This window comes from Colobus angolensis, unplaced genomic scaffold, assembly GCF_000951035.1.
Source record: "Colobus angolensis palliatus isolate OR3802 unplaced genomic scaffold, Cang.pa_1.0 Scaffold385, whole genome shotgun sequence".
NCBI lineage: Eukaryota > Metazoa > Chordata > Mammalia > Primates > Cercopithecidae > Colobus > Colobus angolensis.
Genome location: NW_012117210.1, coordinates 344,047 through 364,861, shown reverse-complemented (window position 1 = coordinate 364,861; position 20,815 = coordinate 344,047). Strand labels below are relative to the sequence as shown.

The 20,815-nt window shown below is 37.7% G+C and overlaps 1 protein-coding gene across 3 annotated transcripts in view; it reads right to left on the bottom strand.

Moving 5' to 3' along the window:
- Positions 1 to 20,815, bottom strand: part of ZMAT1 (zinc finger, matrin-type 1) — a 48,691-nt gene that overhangs the window by 13,501 nt on the left and 14,375 nt on the right. The window contains exons 2-5 of one of the 3 annotated variants that reach the window (XM_011954511.1): positions 8,056 to 8,165; positions 1,952 to 2,053; positions 1,698 to 1,872; positions 11 to 79 (exon numbers count right to left, since the gene is read on the bottom strand). Coding sequence is in view for 1 of the 3 variants with exons in the window: in XM_011954510.1 (XP_011809900.1) it covers positions 1,698 to 1,872; positions 1,952 to 2,053; positions 8,056 to 8,160 (382 nt within the window). In the remaining 2 variants the exon portion in view is untranslated. Of the gene's footprint in view, positions 1 to 10; positions 80 to 1,697; positions 1,873 to 1,951; positions 2,054 to 8,055; positions 8,166 to 8,502; positions 8,541 to 20,815 lie in introns of those variants that run through there. The other 2 variants (XM_011954513.1, XM_011954510.1) reach the window with 2 other exon arrangements.

Genomic DNA, 20,815 nt, shown 5'->3' with positions numbered 1-20,815 from the left:
TTAATCCCACCTGGAGGAGGCTTGACAGGAAGGGGCTTCAGGAAGGTTGACTCTGCAGAAGTAGTAAGAGGCACTCCTGCTGAAATAGTTGTAATAAGAAGGGATAAACACATTTTCAGATATTAGAACTGCATTTATTGTAAAGTACTAGGGAAATTTAGAATTCTCTAAAAACCCACTCCCTGGACTTCTTTTTTTTTCAACAGACAGCTGCTGGACAAAGCTTCTAAAGTAAAAAAAGAACTTCCTTCTGTGAGAACGGAAATGTGAATATGAATTTGTCACCAAGTTTGATATGAGAAGGAAGAAGTATTCTGTATTAGGCATTGCCTAATTATATTCATATAAAAAATCAGTGAATAAAAAAAAAATAAAATAAAAAATCAGTGAATGTATGATAGCCATCTTATGATTCTTTGAAAATAGTGAGGATAAAACATATGATACTAACTTCTAAGTTAGTCTTTCTTGAGTAACAAAGTAAGGCACCTATTCATTCTACATTTGTGATGTCTGCATCAGAATACAATCTACGCAGTTGTTTAAGACTATAAAACTATACATGTTCCTATAATTCCAGTATTTCATAGCTCTTTTATTTATCCTCCTCTCTGAGCCCAAGTTGATAAATCTTGGGACTGAAGATAAAAGTTTTATAAGATGTTTTTTCTTTTAGGGCACACTGATGCTATCTTATCTTTTGAATGACAGGCCGAAAAAATGTATAAAAATTAGAGACTAAATTTAAAAAAATAATTCTGGTTTCATTTATTAAGAAAATAAAAGTTTTAATAACATATCTCGTGGCATTGACTTTGCTGGGTGACTATGAGTTCAAAATTGGTAAGTTCAAATTATACTATGAGTTCAAAATTGATGTTGGTGAATTTTCCATGCCAGGCATGCCTTAGTCCTATAGTGTTGAAGCTACAAAGAATGTGGTAAATTATTCATTACAGAGGGTTAATCATCATTTTTTGTTCTAGCACATGCATTTATAAAAATACAAGTTGGGTTTTCCAGGGTATACTCTGACATCTTGGGCAACTTTGAGTCAGTTTTCTCATATATGTTGGTGACCCAACATCACTGGAAGAAGGAAAGACACAATGTTTTATAATTCTCTGTATATTTAGGATTTAACATGAAATAAGTACTCAGTAACTAACTGATGATGCTAGTAGTACTTTATATTCATAGGACGAAAGAAATAGGCTGTTATAACAGAAAGAGTCAGTAACTTTTTTTTTGTCTACTGTTAGTAGGAAACACATAATTATATTATGGTGAAGACATTGATTTGAACACTCATATGAGATGTTTTGGAAAATACTAACGCAAAAAAGATGCCAAGGGGAAGAAGTAAAAAGTGAAGATTTTATTATTTGATTAGAAATGGAGAGAGCTCCAGCTGCTTACTGTTGTTTCTTTATAGCAGTATAGCAAATCACTTGCTTTTGTTTCAATTTGGTGAACTGAAAAGGAGAGGTCATAACATTTCTTAAAAATCAACTAGCAATTAAAATCTCCATACTAAATGACAAAGACAGAAACAGAGATTAACTGGGAAGAAGAAGAAGAATCAAGTTATTTCAACTGGGGTGAAAGTCTCCCCCAATAAAAAGGATATGGCAGAGTTAGACAAAACATGATAGGTAGATCCTTCATTGAAGATCAGGAGGTGAATGGAACCTTACCCATCTCTGGTTGAAATCCTGATGGAGATGTCTGATCATGTTCCTCCATTAATTGCTTCAGTTTTGTAGCATGGACCTTTCCCACATAGTGAGACTGAGCAATAAATGGAGAGCTAAACATCATGTTGCAGAGATCACAAAATTTATTTTTGTTGACTCCTTCATACCTATGCACCTGAAATAGGCACAATCTTGTTAGAAAGATTCAATAACTCAAAGTTTAGAATTACACAATACCAACACACATCACTCACCTGAAAATTCTCAACATGCATCTTCATTTTCTTACCAGGCACTTCATTTTGTTCCCCATGCATTTGAAAATAAAAACTAACATTTTGAGCATGTTTTTCACCCTGAAAAAAGATATAATATGACTTTGTTTATTCAATAAAAGAGTCATTCAAAATTTACACCTTTCTGAATTTGAGGATGGCACTCATGTGTGTTAATATATTTAGTCAAACTTGGAGCAAACTCACATGATTTCAAATCTCTAAATGTCAGTTAAAATGAAAATAATGCTAAATTTAGAAGCTAACAAGTTTTAGATTCTTGTTTTTGAAATGGATTCCTAGTTGCTGCCCAATATCAAATACCTTCTTTTTACTTAGTTACAGATCTTGAGCAATGTACCCAGCTAAAAGACTATGTTTTTCAGCCTTCCTTTCAGCAAGATGTATCCACGTAACTAGATTCTGGTCAGTAAGATATAATTTAAAGTGTTATGTGGAACTTCTGGGAAGCCTCCTTAAATGACTGGGCCATAATCCCTTATTCTACCCTTCTTCCTTACTGCTTTTGGAATTAAGATACAAAGGATGCCATGGTGGACACTGAGAAGGAAAACCAGTTCATCAGAGCAGAAAGACAGAAAATGCCTGCTGAGCGTGGTGGCTCACACCTGTAATCCCAGCACTTTGGGAGGCCGAGGTGGGTGGATCACAAGGTCAGGAGTTCAAGACCAGCCTGACCAACACGGTGAAACTCCGTCTCTACTAAAAATACAAAAATTAGCCAGGCATCGTGGTATGCGTCTGTAATTCCAGCTACTCAGGAGGCTGAGGCAGGAGAATCACTTGAACCCAGGAGGCGGAGGTTGCAGCGAGTCGAGATTGCGCCACGGCACTCCAGTCTAGGCAACAGAGTGAGACTTTGTCTCAAAAAAAGAAAAAAAAAATGCCTAGGTCCCTGATAATGTTATAAAGCTGTCATATCAGCCCTCTACTACCTACCTCACAAATTCTTTTATGTGAGAAAAGAAATCCTCCTGGGTTTAAGAGATATTAGAAATAATCTCTAACAAATATATAACCAAATATGTAAGAATAACTAAGATGTTGGTGTAGGGGGAAGGGAAACTAACATTTCCTGAGCACATAATGTGAGGCAATCACTCTCTCTACAGAATTTTATTTATTTTTAAAATTGTATTTTTCCATAAGTTATTAGGGTACAGGTGGCATTTGGTTACATGAGTAAGTTCTTTAATGGTGATTTGTGAGATTTTAGTGCACCCAGCACCCAAGCAGTATACACTGCACCATATTTGTAGTCTTTTATCCCTCTTCCACTCTTCCCCCCAAGTCCCCAAAGTCCACTGTATCATTCTTACGCCTTGCATCCTCGTAGCTTAGCTCCCGCATATCAGAGAGAACATATAATATTTGATTTTCCATTCCTGAGTTACTTCACTTAGAATAATAGTCTCCAATCTCATCCAGATAACTGCAAATGCTGTTCATTCATTCATTTTTATGGCTGAGTAGTATTCCAGTGTATATATACCACAGTTTCTTTATCCACTCATTGATTGATGGGCATTTGGGTTGGTTCTATGATATTGCAATTGTGAATTGTGCTGCTATAAACATGCGTATGCAAGTATCTTTTTCAAATAATGACTTCTTTTCCTCTGGGTAGACAGCCAGTAGTGGGATTGCTGGATGAAAAGATAGTTCTACTTTTAGTTCTTTAAGGAATCTCCACAATGTTTTCCACAGTGGCCGTACTCGTTTACATTCCCCCCAGCAGTGTTAGAAGTGTTCCCTGTTCACCACATCCACACTAACACTACTTTTTTTTGATTTTTTGATTATGGCATTCTTGCAGGAGTAAGGTGGTATCGCATTGTGGTTTTGATTTGCATTTCCCTGATCATCAGTGATGTTGAGCATTTTTTCTTGTGTTTGTTGGCTATTTGTGTATCTTCGTTTGAGAATTGTCTATTCATGTCCTTAGCCCACTTTTTAATGGGCTTGTTTGTTTGCTTCTTACTGATTTGAGTTTGTTCTAGATTCTGAATATTAGTCCTTTGTCAGATGTACAGATTGTGAAGATCTTCTCCAACTCTGTAGGTTGTCTGTTTACTCTGCTGACTGTTCCTTTTGGTGTGCAAAAGCTCTTTAGTTTTATCAGGTCCCAGCTATTTATCTTTTTTTTTTTTGCATTTGCTTTTGGGTTCTTGGTCATGAAATCCTTGCCTAAGCCATTACCTAGCAGGGTTTTTCCAATGTTATCGTCCAGAATTTTTACAATTTCAGGTCTTAGGTTTAAGTCTTTAATCCATCTCGAGTTGATTTTTGTATAAAGTGAGAGATGAGAATCCGGTTTCATTCTCCTACATGTGGCTAGCCAATTATCCTAGCACCATTTGTTGAATAGGGTGTCCTTTCCCCACTTGATGTTTTTGTTTGCTTTGTTGAAGATCAGCTGGCTTTAAGTATTAGGGTTTATTTCTGAGTTCTCTATTATGTTCCACTGGTCTATGTGCCTATATTTTTATACCAGTACCATGCTGTTTTGGTGACTATGGCCTTATAGCATAGTTCGAAATCAGGTAGTGTGATGCCTCTAGATTTGTTCTTTTTGCTTAGTCTTGCTTTGGCTATGTGGGCTCGTTTTTGATTCCATATGAATTTTAGAATTGTTTTTTATAATTCTGTGAAGAATGATGGTGGTATTTTGATGGGGATTGCACTGAATTTGTAGATTGCTTTTGGCACAGAATTTACTGTAGACTGCATTTACACAATATTGATTCTACCCATCCATGAGCATGGGATGTGTTTCCATTTGTTTGTGTCATCTATGATTTCTTTCAGCAGTGTTTTGTAGTTTTCCTTATAGAGATCTTTTGACTCCTTGGTTAGGTATATTCCTAAATTATTTTTTCTTTGCAGCTATCGTAAAAGGGGTTGAGCTCTTGATTTGATTCTCTGCTTAGTTGCTGTTGGTGTATAGAAGAGCTACTGATTTGTGTACACTAATCTTGTATCTGGAAACTTTGCTGAATTCTTTTATCAGTTCTAGGGGCTTTCTGGAGGAGTCTTTAGGGTTTTCAACGTGAACGATCATATCATCAGCAAACAGTGACAGTTTGACTTCTTCTTTACTGATTTGGATGCCCTTTATTTCTTTCTTTGTCTGATTGCTCTGGTTAGGACTTCCAATACTATGTTGAAGAGGAGTGGTGAGAGTGGGCATTCTTGTCTTGTTCCATTCCTCAGAGGGAATGCCTTTCAACTTTTCCCCATTCAGTATTATATTAGCTATGGGTTTGTCACAGATGGTCTACATAATTTTAAAATGTGAAATATACCCATTGTATGGGAAAGAACAGGAAACAATATAATCAAAACCCATACCCACTACTCAATTTTAACACTTTGTTGCATTTCTCTCAAATTTCCTTTTTAAAAGAGGTAAAATTTTACAGATACAATCCTATACCCTCATGCTCACAATCCTTTCTTCCTCTCTCTCTCTCTTAAAGTTGGTGTACCTGATTTCCTTTCATGCTTTTATTCTTTTACTACACACACGTATCCATAGTTTTATTTATTACTATCTTGTAAATTTTTTTTCTAAAAATGGAATCATTTGATACATATCCTTTTCAAATTGCTTTTCAAAACTCAGCATTTTATTTATAAGATCTATTGATATTGATACATACAGCTCTAGTTCATTCATGCTATAATATTCTACTCCATATGCTACCTATCCAGTTCCCTGTTTAGGACAATTATCTTTCAGTTTATTTTGCTAATATAAGCATTGCTATAATTAACATATATAAATAGATCTCCCAATATACATGTTCAAAAGCTCCTTTAGAATAGATACCTAGAAGTGGAATTCTTGGCCTATAAGGAGTGTGGATTTTCAACTTTACCAGGTATTATAAAATTTTGAAGCGGTTTACATCTCCAAATGCAGCGATGAGAGTGTCTGTTTCCCTATATTATCTTGAAGTGTTAAGTGTTATTAGATTTTAATTTTTCTCAGGATTATGGTTCTTATATGATAGTTTATTATCACTTTAACTTGCATGTCCTGTATGATCACTAGTGAAGTTGAGCATCTATTCCATGGACTGTTCACATCACTTTCCCATTTTTCTATTTGCTTCTTGTTCTAATTGATTTGTAGTCCTTTCTATATTCTAGACACTAATCCTTTGTTAGTTATATAGGTTATAAATATCAACTAATGTGAGGCATATATTTTTAATGTAGTTTATGATTCAAAATTTTTTAATGTCATATAAATTTCTTCTACAGATATTGTGACTTATTTGAAAGCCATGACTTATTTTAAAGGTGAAATTGTTGTAGATATAGGAAACCAGGCCAATACAATAAAACAGGATAAAAGCCTCAAAAGAAACCAATATGTATGTGGAAATTAGCATACAATAGAGGTGCCACTACAAATCAGTGAGGTAAGGATCGACTATACAATAAATAGTGCTGGAACAACTGGCTATCCATATGAAAAACCTGTTGTCACCCTCCATACACAAAAATCAATACCAGATGGATTATAACATAAGAAGTAAATCTTCAAAGTTTTAGAAGAAAATAGAGGGAAGTATATGACAAAAGTGTATAGAATGGTTCATTAAACACATAAGCACAGACACAAAAGAAATATTAATAAATACAACCTCATTAAAATTCAAAACTTCTGCAATACTGTTATATTTTACAGTACTATACTGAGAGAGTCTTCGTATCATTTTTTGTAAAAATGCATGTGTATATGTGTGTGTGTGTGTTCAGAAATCATATTGGAATCACAGAAGCAAAAGAGAAATTCAATAATGGTTAACTACAAGTGATAGAATTATAATTTATATTTATTTTCCTGTATTTTTGCCTATTTTCTAGACTGAATAGTACTTTATGATTCCATAAAAAGCTGTCTTTCCAATGTAAATTAAAATGGTTCAAATGGATAAATTGTAGTTATCACAGAGCCCCTTGACTGTCTGTCTCTGTTACTAATTCTAAATCTTTGATCTATGGAGTCTAAAGATGTGCTGGACACTCTCATACATTTGATTTCACTTAATTCTCACAAGTATAGTAAGAGATTTTTACCACTCTCATTTTACAGGTCCAAGAAACATGCTCAGAAAGGTCAAGTGACTTGCCAAAGCTTATGTAACTAGTCAATGGTGGAGTTAAGACTTAACCCCACCTCCTCTCAATGCACAGTCAACACAATTTCCCTATCTGTAATTATAGTAAATTAATTTCAACCAACATTAGGACTAAAACATAATTACCAATAAGATTAGCAATAGGAAGAACAAGATGAGGTGTTTTAAAAAGTAGAACTGGCATTACATTAGTTTTAACTGAATATGTCTAGTATTTTTGGTAACCTAGATGCCAGATATGAAGGAAATCCAACAGCTCATCAGATGATGTAGAAACATGAAGCAACACCAAATGAAGGGAAAGAACACTGGATATGAAATCAGAATAAATCATGTTTAGGCTTAGTTATACCAGTGACTAGCCATGGAGAAGTGTTAACCCTCTGGGTCTCAGCGTTCCAATCTATAAACTAAGAGAGTAAGGACATTAAACACTCTCTCTTTTAGCTCTAGGATTCTACATTCCTGTGTCTAAAAACATGTGGCTCAATCAAGTGCAAGACTGGTTTGTTTTGTTTTTATAGTCTTCATTTGCTATAAAGGAAGACTCTGGGAGTTCTACATAATATCCCTTGATTCACATTAATAGTTTCCTACGCAAGCTTCATAATCCCTCCCTTATATTTAATACAAGGGTGGATGGCTTGATGGATACAAAGTGAGGCAGAGTGGTGTGAAGAAAAGAAAATAAGCTTTGGAGTAAAAAGACTGAGTTTAAGTCTGAATTCCCCAAACTTAAAGTAGTATATTACCATCCCTGTCTGAGCCAGTCTCCTCATCCATCAAAGGAAAATAACACTACCTTTTTCACAGGATTCTCATAGCAATCAAGTAAGATGACTTATGGGAAGTTTACTTGCTACATTTAAAAACCTGCTTTAGACCCTATTCCCATTATTTTTAACCTACCTCATAATGTGAAATTCTTTGTGACTCAAACTGTAGCATCACTCCACATACTTGACAAAACTTATCTGTAAAAAGTTCAGCCTTTTCCTCCTGTTCATTCCACATGGCATCTGTGAATAAAAAAGGGAAGACAAATATATCACATTAATAAATATTTAGAGGTATCATTTTTCATTCCTCAACTATGTATGATTTCATATGCCACTTCAAATTTGAGTGCTTGTGAGGCTTCGAGTATGCAATTTAACACACACATACTAAGTATCCCTCTAATGACAGATATGGCAAGAGTTATTTATTTAGTATGGTAAGTCTAGGCAATGGCATTCTAAAGGAATCATTATGGGGGCACCAGTAACTTCATGAGCTTCATGGAATGACTTGGGACACCCGTAATTAAAGGCTGGGTTAAAAAACCCAGCCTTGGCCAGGTGCGGTGGATCATGCCTGTAATCCCAGCACTTTGGGAGGTTGAGGTAGGAGGACCGCTTGAGGTGAGGAGTTTGAGATCAGCCTGGGCAACAGACCAAGACACAATCTCTAAAAAAACAGAATTAAAATTAGCTGGGCATGATGGCAAGCGCCTGCGGTCCTAGCTACTCCAGAGGCTGAGATGATCACTTGAGCCCAGGAGGTCAAGGCTGCAGTGAGCTATGATTGTGCCTTCCAGCCTGGGCGACAGCAAGACACTGTTTCAAACAAACAAAAAAAAAAACCTGAAAACCAACCAAACAAACAAAAAACAGCATTGATATTTTGCGTTTAACAGCAGACAATCCTAAGAAACGCTTTGTTTTAGGACTGTCACTTGTCACAGGATTCTCATTAAGAATCAAGAGATTTTTACCACTCTCATTTTACAGGTCCAAGAAACATGAAGCTATGCCTTCAATGTTATCTAGAAATCACAAGAAACCACAAAGTATCTTTGCCCATAGTGGGCAAACATCCTTCACCATTGTATAAACACTAGCATACTAATGTGGCCAAACAAGTCTCACACAAGCCCCTCAAAGCTATAATGTAATATTCGTATACATATCTAGAAATGTATACTATAGTGTTTCTCACTGTAATAAATAACACATGCCAAAACTTTCTGCATTTACACTTGAGGTCTATACTGTCACCTAAACTTCTTAAGAACTACACCGTATTCTGCCAAAGTTCATCCATTTTTCTATACAGTATGAGTCACAAACATCAAAATTCTCATTGTTATTTGGCTATCAAAGTGAATAAGTTGGTACCACATGCTTTCACAGAGATGCCAATTGCTTATTAAATGAATAAAAAGTTGTAGAACAAATACAATACATCAAATTCCCAATACTAACAAAAATTAAATATATGCACAGAAGAATCTGGAATAAAATAAACCAAATTTAAAAATGGTTAACTCTGGTAAGTGGGCCTAGAAAAGGAACAAGGAGAGACAACTTAATGTTTAACTCTCTGTACAACTGTCTTAATTTTTGCAGAAAAGCAAGCATGCAGGACTTTCTAATTAAAAAACCATTAGGACAGACATCATCAAGATGGTGGAATAAGACTCTTCAGCACTCATCCCTCTACAGAAACATCAATTAAAATAACTATCCACAAATGAAAATACCTTCACAAGAGCCAAAAAACTAAAACACAAAACAAATATGCAGGAGATTATAGCAGTACCTGGGTGTAGCACAGAAATAAGGTGCATTCAAGAAGGTAGGAAAGAAAGTTTTACATTATCAGCATCAGCCTTCTACCAACCCCAGCATACAGTGGAAACAGATACCCTCTGTGTGAGAGAAGGAGAGGGAAGTGAGCACTGAACTTTGATTCCAACTCCAAAACTGGACCCACCCCAGTAATATCCAGTGCTAGGAAGACCCCCCACAGCCCTAGACTCCAGGACAGTACCAGTGGACTCAGCCTCCAGGCCTGCTCCAGTGCCAAGCTGAATCATTCAACCCCAAGCTCCAGGACTGCACAGTGGACTTGGTCTCCAGGTTGCCCCAACGTCAGGCCAACTTCAGCAGCACCATGCCCTCGACCATCTCCAGCATTGGACTAGCTCCCAAGGCTCCTGTCTTCAGGCCAGGGCCAGCCCCAGCACCTGGCCAACTCCCACAGCCCTAGTCATAAGGCTGGCACCTGCAGACTCAGCCTCCAGGCCAGCCCCTGGAGGGAGCTAATATAGGCCCCAACAGGCTGGTACCCACGGACTGAGCCTCCAGACCTACCCCAGAACCAGGCAGGATCCCACAGTCCAACCCTCCAGGCTGGCTCCTGTAGCCCTTGCTGGAGCTCTTGCATCACAGTGTTCCAGCAGACCCAGAGCCCAGGTCAGTTCCAGTAGACCACAGTGCTGGACTTGCCCCCATGAACACAGGTGCCAGGACCATCCCCGTGTGCCCAGGTCCCAGGCTGGCCTGGTGGCTCCAAGATCCACATTAGCCCCCAGGGACCTAGCCTCTAAGCTAGCCCTTGCACACGTAGCCTCCAGGCTTGCTTCTGCAGACTCAGGCTCCAGGCCAGCCACTGGAGCTGAGTCTGCTTCAGGTTCCACACTGGTCCCAGCACCAGGGCCCAGGCTCCAGAGGACCCAGGCTCCAGGCTTATTCTAGAAGACCCAGGGTCCATACCCACTCCTGTAGACCCTAGTACCAGGCAGGACCCCTTGGACTGAGGCTCCAAGACCACCCCTGCAGACTCAGGCTCCAGGTCTATCTCAGTGATCCCAGGAACCAGGCACCTCAGTGATCATTTCAATAATTCAAGATACCCCAGTACTAGGCTAGCCTCCACGGACTCAGGCTCCAGGCCCATGCTAGTGGACCTAGGTGTCAGGCCCATCCAGTGTTCAGCCAACCCCTATAGACTCAGGTTCAAGGCTTACCCCAGCACCAGGTGAGCCCCTGTGGACCAGGCTTCAGGCTGGCTCCTGTGGATACAGGCTCCAGGCCTGCCCTTGTGGACATAGGCTCCAGGCCCATTCCTCAAGACCCAATCAACAGATCCACCCCAGTGGATTCAGGTTTCAGGGCCAACCCTGAAGACCCAGATACCAGGCCCACTCATCTGCTGACCCAGTTAGCAGGCCAGGCTGCCCAAGGACTTCAGCAACAAGTGCATCAGGGATCATACCAGATGGCCTGCCTGGGAATCTCTGCATGGGCTAACTGGTAAAGGGCTTTCCCAGAAAAATTAAGTCTGCAAAAATTGGAATAAGTCCTTACATTTCTTTAAATGTGCAGACATTAATGTAAGACAATGAGAAACATGAAAAGCCAAGAGACGTAACACTACCACAAGAACACTATTTCTTAGTAGCTGACCTCTATACAAACTGTCTGACAAAGATTCAAAATAACTGTTTTCAGGAATCTCAAGAAACATAAAAAAAAAAAAAATGGAGAAACAATTTAATGAAATGAAGAGAACAATAAATGACCAAAATTAGACATTTAACAGAGGGACTGAAATTATATTTTAAAATTATCAAATAAATTCTGGAGCTTAAAAATGCAATGAATGAAATGAAAAATGTAATAGCCTCAACCTCAGAATTGACCAGGCAAAAGAAATAATCTACGAACTCAAAGATAAGCTATTTGAAAATATACAGTAAGAGGAGAAAAAAAGAAAAGAATGAAAAGGAAAAACTAAACTAGAGCAGGAGTATCTATACTTATATTAAACAGAAACCATTGAAGATACTTATTTTTAAAGTTATGTTAGATATCTTCACCAAAGCTTAATTTTCAATACCATTACATGGACTAAAAAGGCTTACTTTTAGAAGTGCATACTCAAGATAAGAATAAATGTAATTAGAAACATGTAAAACATAACATAATGAATAGCTACAAATTTATCTCTATTACATATAGTATCACCTCTGAATTATTTTTGAGATTGTTTTAGAATATAGGATTTATCTAACTCCGACTCTAACATCAGCACTGTAAAGAAGTTAATTAAAATGCATTTCAGGACTTCCTTTTTTCAGGATTAACTACTATGTGCAAATTGAGCTTAGTGGTATAATCTTGAACTTTCCATCCATTAAAATCTTTAATAAGAATAAGTAAATATAGGAGGCAGAGCAAGATGGCAGAACAGAAAGCTCTACCGATTGTCCCCCCACCCCACAAGGACACCAAGTTAACAACTATCTACACAGAAAAAAACACCTTTACAAGAACCAAAAATCAGGTGAAAGCTCAAAGTACCCAATTTTAACTTCAGATCACTGATAGATGCACGTAAGAGATAGAAAAAAAAAAAAAAAGATCCTGAATAGCTGATGCCACCCCTCCCCCATCCTGCAGCTGCAGCCTGGTGCAGAGAGCATTTCTGGATGCTGGAAGGGAGAACACAGCAATTGTTAGGCAGTGAACTTGGTGCTGTCCTGTTAGAGCATAAAGGAAAACCAGACCAAACTCAGCTGGTACCCAACCAGGGAAGGAGCACTTAAACCAGCCCTAGCCAGAGAGAAGTTGCTGATTCCAGTGGTTCAAAGTTGAGTGCCCGCAAACCTTACCTCTGAGGGCCAAAGTCCTATCAGTCTCTAAGTAAACTTGAAAGGCAGTCTAGGCTGTAAGTACTGCAACTCATAGGCGAGTCCTAGGACTGAACTAGGCCCAGAGACAGTGGACTGGGGTGAGTGGGGGGCACATGACATATTGAGACACCAGCTGGGGCAGCCAAGGAAGGACTGAAATCACCCCTCCCTTAATCTCAGGCTGCATGGTTTGAGGCTCCAAAAGAGACCTCTTCCTTCTGCTTGAGGAGAGGAGAGGGAAGAGAAGAGAGGACTTCGCCTTGCATCTTGGTTACCAGCTCAGCCACACAAGCATAGGGCACCAGTCAGAGCTGTGAGGACCCTGTTCCAGGCCATATCTCCCAGATGACATTTCAAGACACACCCTGAGCCAGAAGGGTATTCCCTGACTTGAAGGAAAGGACTCAATCCTTACAGCGTTCATCATCTGCTAACTGAAGAGCCCTTGGGACCTGAATAAACCAGCAGTGATACCCAGGAACTACCTTGAGGGTCTTGTTGAGCTTCTGAGGCTTGCTGGCTTCAGGTGAGGCTCAGGAAATTACCAGCTGTGGTGCTATGAGGCAAAACTCCTTCTGCTTTAGAAAAGCAGAGGGAAAAGTAAAGAGGACTTTGTCTTGCCCCTTAGGTACCAATACCACCACAGTGGGGTAGAGCATCAAGCAGGCTCCTGGGATCCCTGATTCTAGAGTTGACTGTTGCACAGCATTTCTGGGACTGCCCTGGGCCAGAGGGGAGCTCACAGAGCTGAAACGTGAGTCCCAAGCAAGGCAGAATTCACCCCAAGTGCACTTAAGAGCCCCTGTGCCTTAACGGAACACCAGTGGTAATCTGGCAGTACACCTTGCTTTGTGGCCAGGGGTGGCTGTGGCTATGGGGTGAGGCTACTCTGCCTTTGGAAAGTGAAGTAAGGATAAGAAAGACAGAGTGTGGTGGTTTGAGTACCAGCTCAGCTGCAATACAATAAAATACTAGGTAGACTTCTAAGATTTTTTAACTCTAGTCTCTGACTCCCAGACAACACTTCTAGACTCACCCACAGATTAGGGGACCTCATTGCCCTGAAAGGAAGGACACAGGCCTGGCTGGCTTTGCTACCTGTGGATTGTAGAGCCCCAGGGCCTTGAGAAAACATAGGCATTAGTGAGGGCGTGGTTACAATGGGCCTTAGGCAAGATCCAGCTCTGTGCTTCAGGTGTGACCCAGCACAGTCACAGTGGTGGTGGCCACAGGGATGCTTGTGTCAATCCATCCCGATTTAAGTGGCTCAGAACAGACAGAGACTCTGTAAGTTTGGGAGAAAGTAAAGGAAGAGAAAAAGAGTCTCTGCCTGGTCATACAGAGAATTCTCCCAGATCAGGTTCAAGACCATCAGGGCAGCACTTCCACAAGTCTGCGAAACCCCACAGTGTTACAGGGTCTGGGGTGCCCCAGAAAGAAGACACAGCTTAGATCACAACACTCACATCCTTTCAAATATCTGGTAAGTCTTTCCAAGAAGGACAGCTACAAATAAGCCCAGACAGTAAAGACTACATTAAATGCCTAACTCTTTGATGCCCAGACACCACAGAACATCTACTAGCATCAACACCATTCTGAAAAACATGACCTCACCAAATACACTTAAAAAGGCACCAGGGACCAATCTTGCAGAAACAGAGACATGTGGACTTTCATAGAGAGAATTCAAAGTAGCTGTGTTGAGGAAACTCAAAGAAATTCAAGATAACAGAGAGAAGGAATTCAGAATTGTATCAGATGAATTTAACAAAGAGATTGAAATAATTGAAAAGAATCAGGCAGAAATACTGGAGCTGAAATATGTAACTGGCATACTGAAGAATAAATTAGAGTCCTTCAACAGCAGAATGGATAAAGCAGAAGAAAGAATTAGTGAGCTTGAAGATAGGCTACTTGAAAATACACAGAGAAGACAAAAGAAAAAAGAATAAAATACCATGACACACATCTACAAGATCTAGAAAATATATTGAAAAAGGCAAATCTATGAGTTGTTGGCCTGAAAGAGGAGGTAGAGAAAGAAATAAGGTAGAAAGTTTATTCAAAGGGATAATAATGAGAACTTCTGAAACCTAGATAAAGATATCAATATCTAAGTACAAGAACATTATAGAACACCAAGCAGATTTAATTCAAAGAAGACTACCCCAAGGCATTTAATAATCAAGTACCCAAAGGTCAAGAATAAAGAAAGGATCCTAAAACCAGCAAGAGAAAAGAAACAAATAACATACAGTGGAGCTCCAATATGTCAGGCAGCAGACTTTTCAATGGAAACCTTACAGAATAGAAGAGAGTGGCACCATATATTTAAATGCTAAAGAAAAAAGAAACCCCTTTTACCCTAGAATAGTATATTCAGTGAAAATATCCCTTAAACATGAAGGAGAAGTACTTTCCAAGACAAACAAAAGCTGAGGGCTTTCATCAATACTAGACCTGTGCTAAAAGAAATGCTAAAGGGAGTACTTCAACCAGAAAGAAAGGGACATTAATGAGCAATAAATAATCACCTGAAGGTACAAAACTCACTAGTAAGTACACAGAAAACCACAGAATATTATAACACTGTAACAGAGGTGTATAAACTACTCTTACCATAAGTAGAAAGACTGAAAAATGAACCAATCAAAAAGAATAACTACAACTTTTCAAGACACAGTACAGTAAGATGTAAGTAAAAACAACAAAAAGTTAAAAAGTGGAGGAATGAAGTTAGGGCGAGTTTGTATTAGTTTTCTTTTTGCTTGTTTGTTTATGTAAATAGTGTGTTAAGTTGTTATCAGGTTAAAATAATGGGTTATAAGTTACAAGAAGGGATCTGCAAGCCTCATGGGAACCTCAAACCAAAAAACATACAATAGATACACTAAAAATAAAAAGCAAGAAATTAAATCATATTATCAGAGAAAATCATCTTCACTAGGGGAAGACAGAAATGAAAGAAAGAAGGAAGAGAAGACCACAAACAACCAGGAAACAAAAATCAAAAGGGAAGAACTAAGTCCTTACTTATCAATAATAATACTGAAGGTAAATGGACTAAACTTCCCAATCAAAAGACACTAACTAACTGAATGGATGCAAAAACAAGACCCACCGATCTGCTGCCTAGAGGAAACATACTTCATCTATACAGACACACGGACTGAAAATGAAAGGATAGAAATAGACATTACATGCCAATGAAACTAAAACAGAACAGGAGTCACTATACTTAGATCAGACAAAATAGATTTCAAGACCAAAACTGTAAGAAGAGACGAAGAAGGACACTATATGATGATAAAGGGGTCAGTTCAGCCAGAGGGAGGACATAACGATTTTAAATAGATATGCACCCAACACTGCAGCACCCAGATATATAAAGGAAATATTACTCAAGTGAAAGAGAGAGATAGGCCCCAATACAATGACAGCTGGAGATTTCAACACCCCACTTTCAGCATTAGAAAGATCTTCCAGACAGAAAGTCAACAAAGAAAGAGCAGATGGAATCTGCACCACAGATGAATGGATCTAACAGATATTTACAGAACATGTCATGCAACAACTGCAGAATACACATTCTTTTCCTCAGGACATAGGTATTTCTCAAGAATAGACCATATGTTAGGTTACAAAACAACTCTTAAAACATTCAAAAAAACTGAAATAATATCAAGCATCTTCTTGAACCACAATGGAATAAAACTAGAAATCAATAATAATAGGAATTTTGAAAACTATGCAAATACATGGAAATTAAATAATATGCTCCTGAATAACCAGTGGTTCAATGAAGAAATTAAGAAGTATATTGAAAAATTTATTGAAACAAGTAACAATAGAAACATAACATGCCAAAACCTATGGAATACAGCAAAAGCAGTACTCAGAGGGAATTTTATAGCTGTAAGTCTCTACATTAAAAGAGAGTTTAGAAAAACTTCAAATAATCAAACGATGCATCTTAAAGAACTAGAGAAAAAACAGCAAACCAAACCCCAAATTAGTAGAACAAAAGACATAATAAATATCAAGCAGAAATAAATGAAACTGAAATAAAAAGTACAATACGAAAGATCAATGAAACAAAAAGTTTTTTTTGAAAAGTTAAACAAAATGGACAAACCATTAGCCAGACTACTAAGAAAAAAAGCAAGAAGATCCAAATATATCAAATCAGAAATGAAAAAGGAGACATTACAACCAATACTGCAGAAATTCAAAGGATCATTAGTGGCTACTATGAGCAACTATATGCCAGTAATTTGGAAAATCTAGAAGAAATGGTCAAATTCCTAGTTAGATACAGTTTACTGACATTGAACCAGGAAGAAATCCAAAACCGTTTAGGCCAATAACAAGTAATGAGATAGCCCAGTGTGTGATGTTCCCCTTCCCGATTCCAAGTGATCTCATTGTTCAGTTCCCACCTATGAGTGAGAACATGCGGTGTTTGGTTTTCTCTTCTTGTGATAGTTTGCTAAGAATGATGGTTTCCAGCTGCATCCATGTCCCTACATATGTAACAAACCTGCACGTTATGCACATGTACCCTAGAACTTAAAGTATAATAAATAAATAAATAAATAAATAAATAAATAAAAAATAAAAAACAAGTAATGAGATAGAAGCCGTAATAATAATAAAAAAAAATCTCAGTAAAGAAAATCCTGGGACCTAATTGCTGAATTCCAGCAAACATTTAACGAACTAAGACCAATCCTACTAAAACTATTCTGAAAAATACAGGAGGAAGCAATACTTCCAAACTCATTCTGTGATGCCAGTATTACCCTGATATGAAAAACAGACAAAGACACATCCAAAAAAGAAAACTACAGGCCAAGATCTCTGATGAATATTGATGCAAAAGTCCTCAACAAAATACTAGCAAACAGAATTTAACACTATATTAGAACGATCATTCATCATGACCTAGTAGGATGTTTTTCCTGGGATGCAAGGATGGTTCAACATATACAAATCAATCAATGAGATATTAATAGATCATAATAATAGAATAAAGGATTAAAAACCATATGATCATTTCAATTGATGCTGACAAAGCATTTGATATAATTCAACATTCTTTCGTGATAAAAACCCTCACAAAACTGGGGAACAGAAGGAACATACTTCAACATAATAAAAGCCATATACAACAGACCCACAGTTAGTATTACAATGAATGGGGAAAACTGAAAGCTTTTCCTCTAAGATCTGGAACTTGACAAGGATGCCCAGTGTCAAAACTGTTATTCAACATAATACTAGAAGTCCTAGCTAGAGCAATCAGACAAAAAATATATATATAAAGGGCATCCAAATGGGAAAGGAAGAAGTCAAATTATCCTTGTTTGCCAATGATGATATAATCTTATATTTGGGAAAACCTATAGACTCCACAAGAAAACTATTAGAACTGATTAACAAAATCAGTAAAGTTTCAGGAAACAAAATCAACACACAAAAAGGACTAGCACTTCTATATGCCAACAGTGAACAATCCGAAAAAGAAATTAAAAAATAATTCAAATGCTTGCTTTAGCAGCACATATACTAAACCTGGAATGATACAGAGAAGATTAGCATGGCCCCTGCACATGGATGACATGTAAATTCATGAAGCATTCCACAGTTTTCATCTCATGCCAGTCATAATGGTGATTATTAAAAAGTCAAGAAACAATAGATGGTGGCGAGACTGTGGAGAAATAGGAACACTATTAAATTGCTGGTGGGAATGCAAGTTATTTCAACCATTGTGGAAGACAGTGTGGTGATTCCTCAAGGATCTAGAATGAGAAATACCATTTGACCCAGAAATCCCATTACTGGGTATATAACCAAAGGATTATAAATCATTCTGCTATAAAGACACAGGCACATGAATGTTTATCACAGCACTATTTACAATATCAAAGACATGGAACCAACCCAAATGCCCATCAATGATAGACTGGATAAAGAAAATGTAGTACATATACACCATGGAATACTATGCAGCCATAAAAAGGAATGAGATCATGTTCTTTGTAGGGACATGGATGAAGCTGGAAGCCATCATCCTCAGCAAACTAACACATGAACAGAAAACCAAACACCGCATGTTCTCACTCATAAGTGGGAGTTGAATAATGAGAACACATGGATATAGGGAGGGTAAAAACACACACCGGGACCAGTTGGAGGGTGGGGGCAAAAGGAGGGAGAGCATTAGGGCAAATAGCTAATACATGCAGGGCTTAAAACTTAGATGATGGTTTGATAGGTCCAGCAAACCATGGCACATATATACCTATGTAACAAACCAACATGTTCTGCACTTACATTCTGGAATTTAAAGTAAAATTTAAAAAATTTTAAAAAGTAATCCAATTTACAATAGTCACACATAAAATTAAATACCTAGGCATTAACTTAAGCAAAGAAATGCAAGATCTCTAAAATGAAAACAGTAAAACACTGGTGAACGATATTGAAGAGGACACCAAAAAATAGAAAAATATTCCATGTTCATGGATTGGAAGAATCAATGTTGTTAAAATCTCCATAGGACCCAAAGCAATCTACAGATTCAAAGCAATCTCTATCAAAACACCAATGACATTCTTCACAGAAATAGAAAAAATCTCAAAATTTATATGGAACCACAAAAGACCCAGAATAGCCAAAGTTACCCTAAGTAAAAAGAACAAAACTGGAGGAATTGTTCTTCTGTTACCTGACTTCAAATTATACTATAGAGCTAAAGTAACCAAAACAGCACGGTACTGACATAAAAGTAGACACATAGACCAATGGAACAGAATAGAGAATCCAGAAACAAATCCACACACCTACAGTGACCTCATTTTTGAGAAAGATGCCAAGAACATAATCTGGGGAAAAGACAGTTTCATCAATAAATGGTGCTGGGAAAACTGGATATCCATATGCAGAAAAATGCAGCTAGACCCCTATCTCCTCTATATACAAAATTCAAATCAAAATGCATTAAAGACTTAAATGTAAGACCTCAAACCATAAAATTACTGCAAGAAAACATTGAGGAAAATCTCCAGGACGCTGGTCTTGGCAAAAATTTCTTGAGCAATACCCCACAAGCACAGGCAACAAGATAAAAACGGACAAATGGGATCATATCAAGTTAAAAAGTTTCTGCACAGCAAAGGATATAATCAACAAAGTGAAGAGACAATTCACAGAATTGGAGAAAATATTTTCAAACCACCCATCTGACAAAAGGTTAATAGCCAGAATATATAAGGAACTCAAAGAACTCCAATGGAAAAAGTATCTAATAATCCAGTCAAAACATAGGCAAATGATGTGCATGGACAGTACTCAAAACAAGACGTACAAATGGCAAACATGCATATGAAAAGGTGTTCAACATAATTGATCATCAGCAAAATGTAAATCAAAGCTACAATGAAATAACATCTCACCCCTGTTAAAATGGCTTATATCTAAGACAGGCAATAGCAAATGCTGGCGAGGATGTGGAGAAAAGGGAATCCTCATACACTGTTGGTGGGAATGTAAATTAGTACAACCACTAAGGAGACCAGTTTGGAGGTTCCTCAAAAAACTAAAAATTGAGCTACTATATGATTCAGCAATCCCATCGCTGGATATTTACCCCAAAGAAAGGATATCAGTATATCAAAGAGATATCTGCACTGCTATATTTGTTACAGCACTGTTCACAATAACAAAGATGTGCAAGCAACCGAAGTGTCCACCAACAGATGAATGGATAAAGAAAATGTGGTACATATACACAGTGGAGTACTATTCAGCCATAAAATAATGAGATTCAGTCATTTGTAACATCATGAATGGAACTGGAGATTATGTTAAGTGAAATAAACCAGGCACATAAAGACAAACATTGCATATTCTCACTTATTTGTGGGATCTAAAAATCAAAACAACTGAATTCATGGACTTAGGGATTAGAAGGATGGTTACCAGAGGCTGGGAAGGGTAGTGGGGGGTTGACGGCGGGGAGGTAGAGATGGTTAATGGGCACAAAATAAACAGAATGAATAAGCCTAGTATTTGATAGCACAACAAGGTGTCTATCATCAGTAATAATCATATATTTTTAAACAACGTAAACAGTAATTGGGTTGTTTGAAACTCAATGGATAAATGAGGGGATGGATACCCCATTCTTCATGTGCTTAT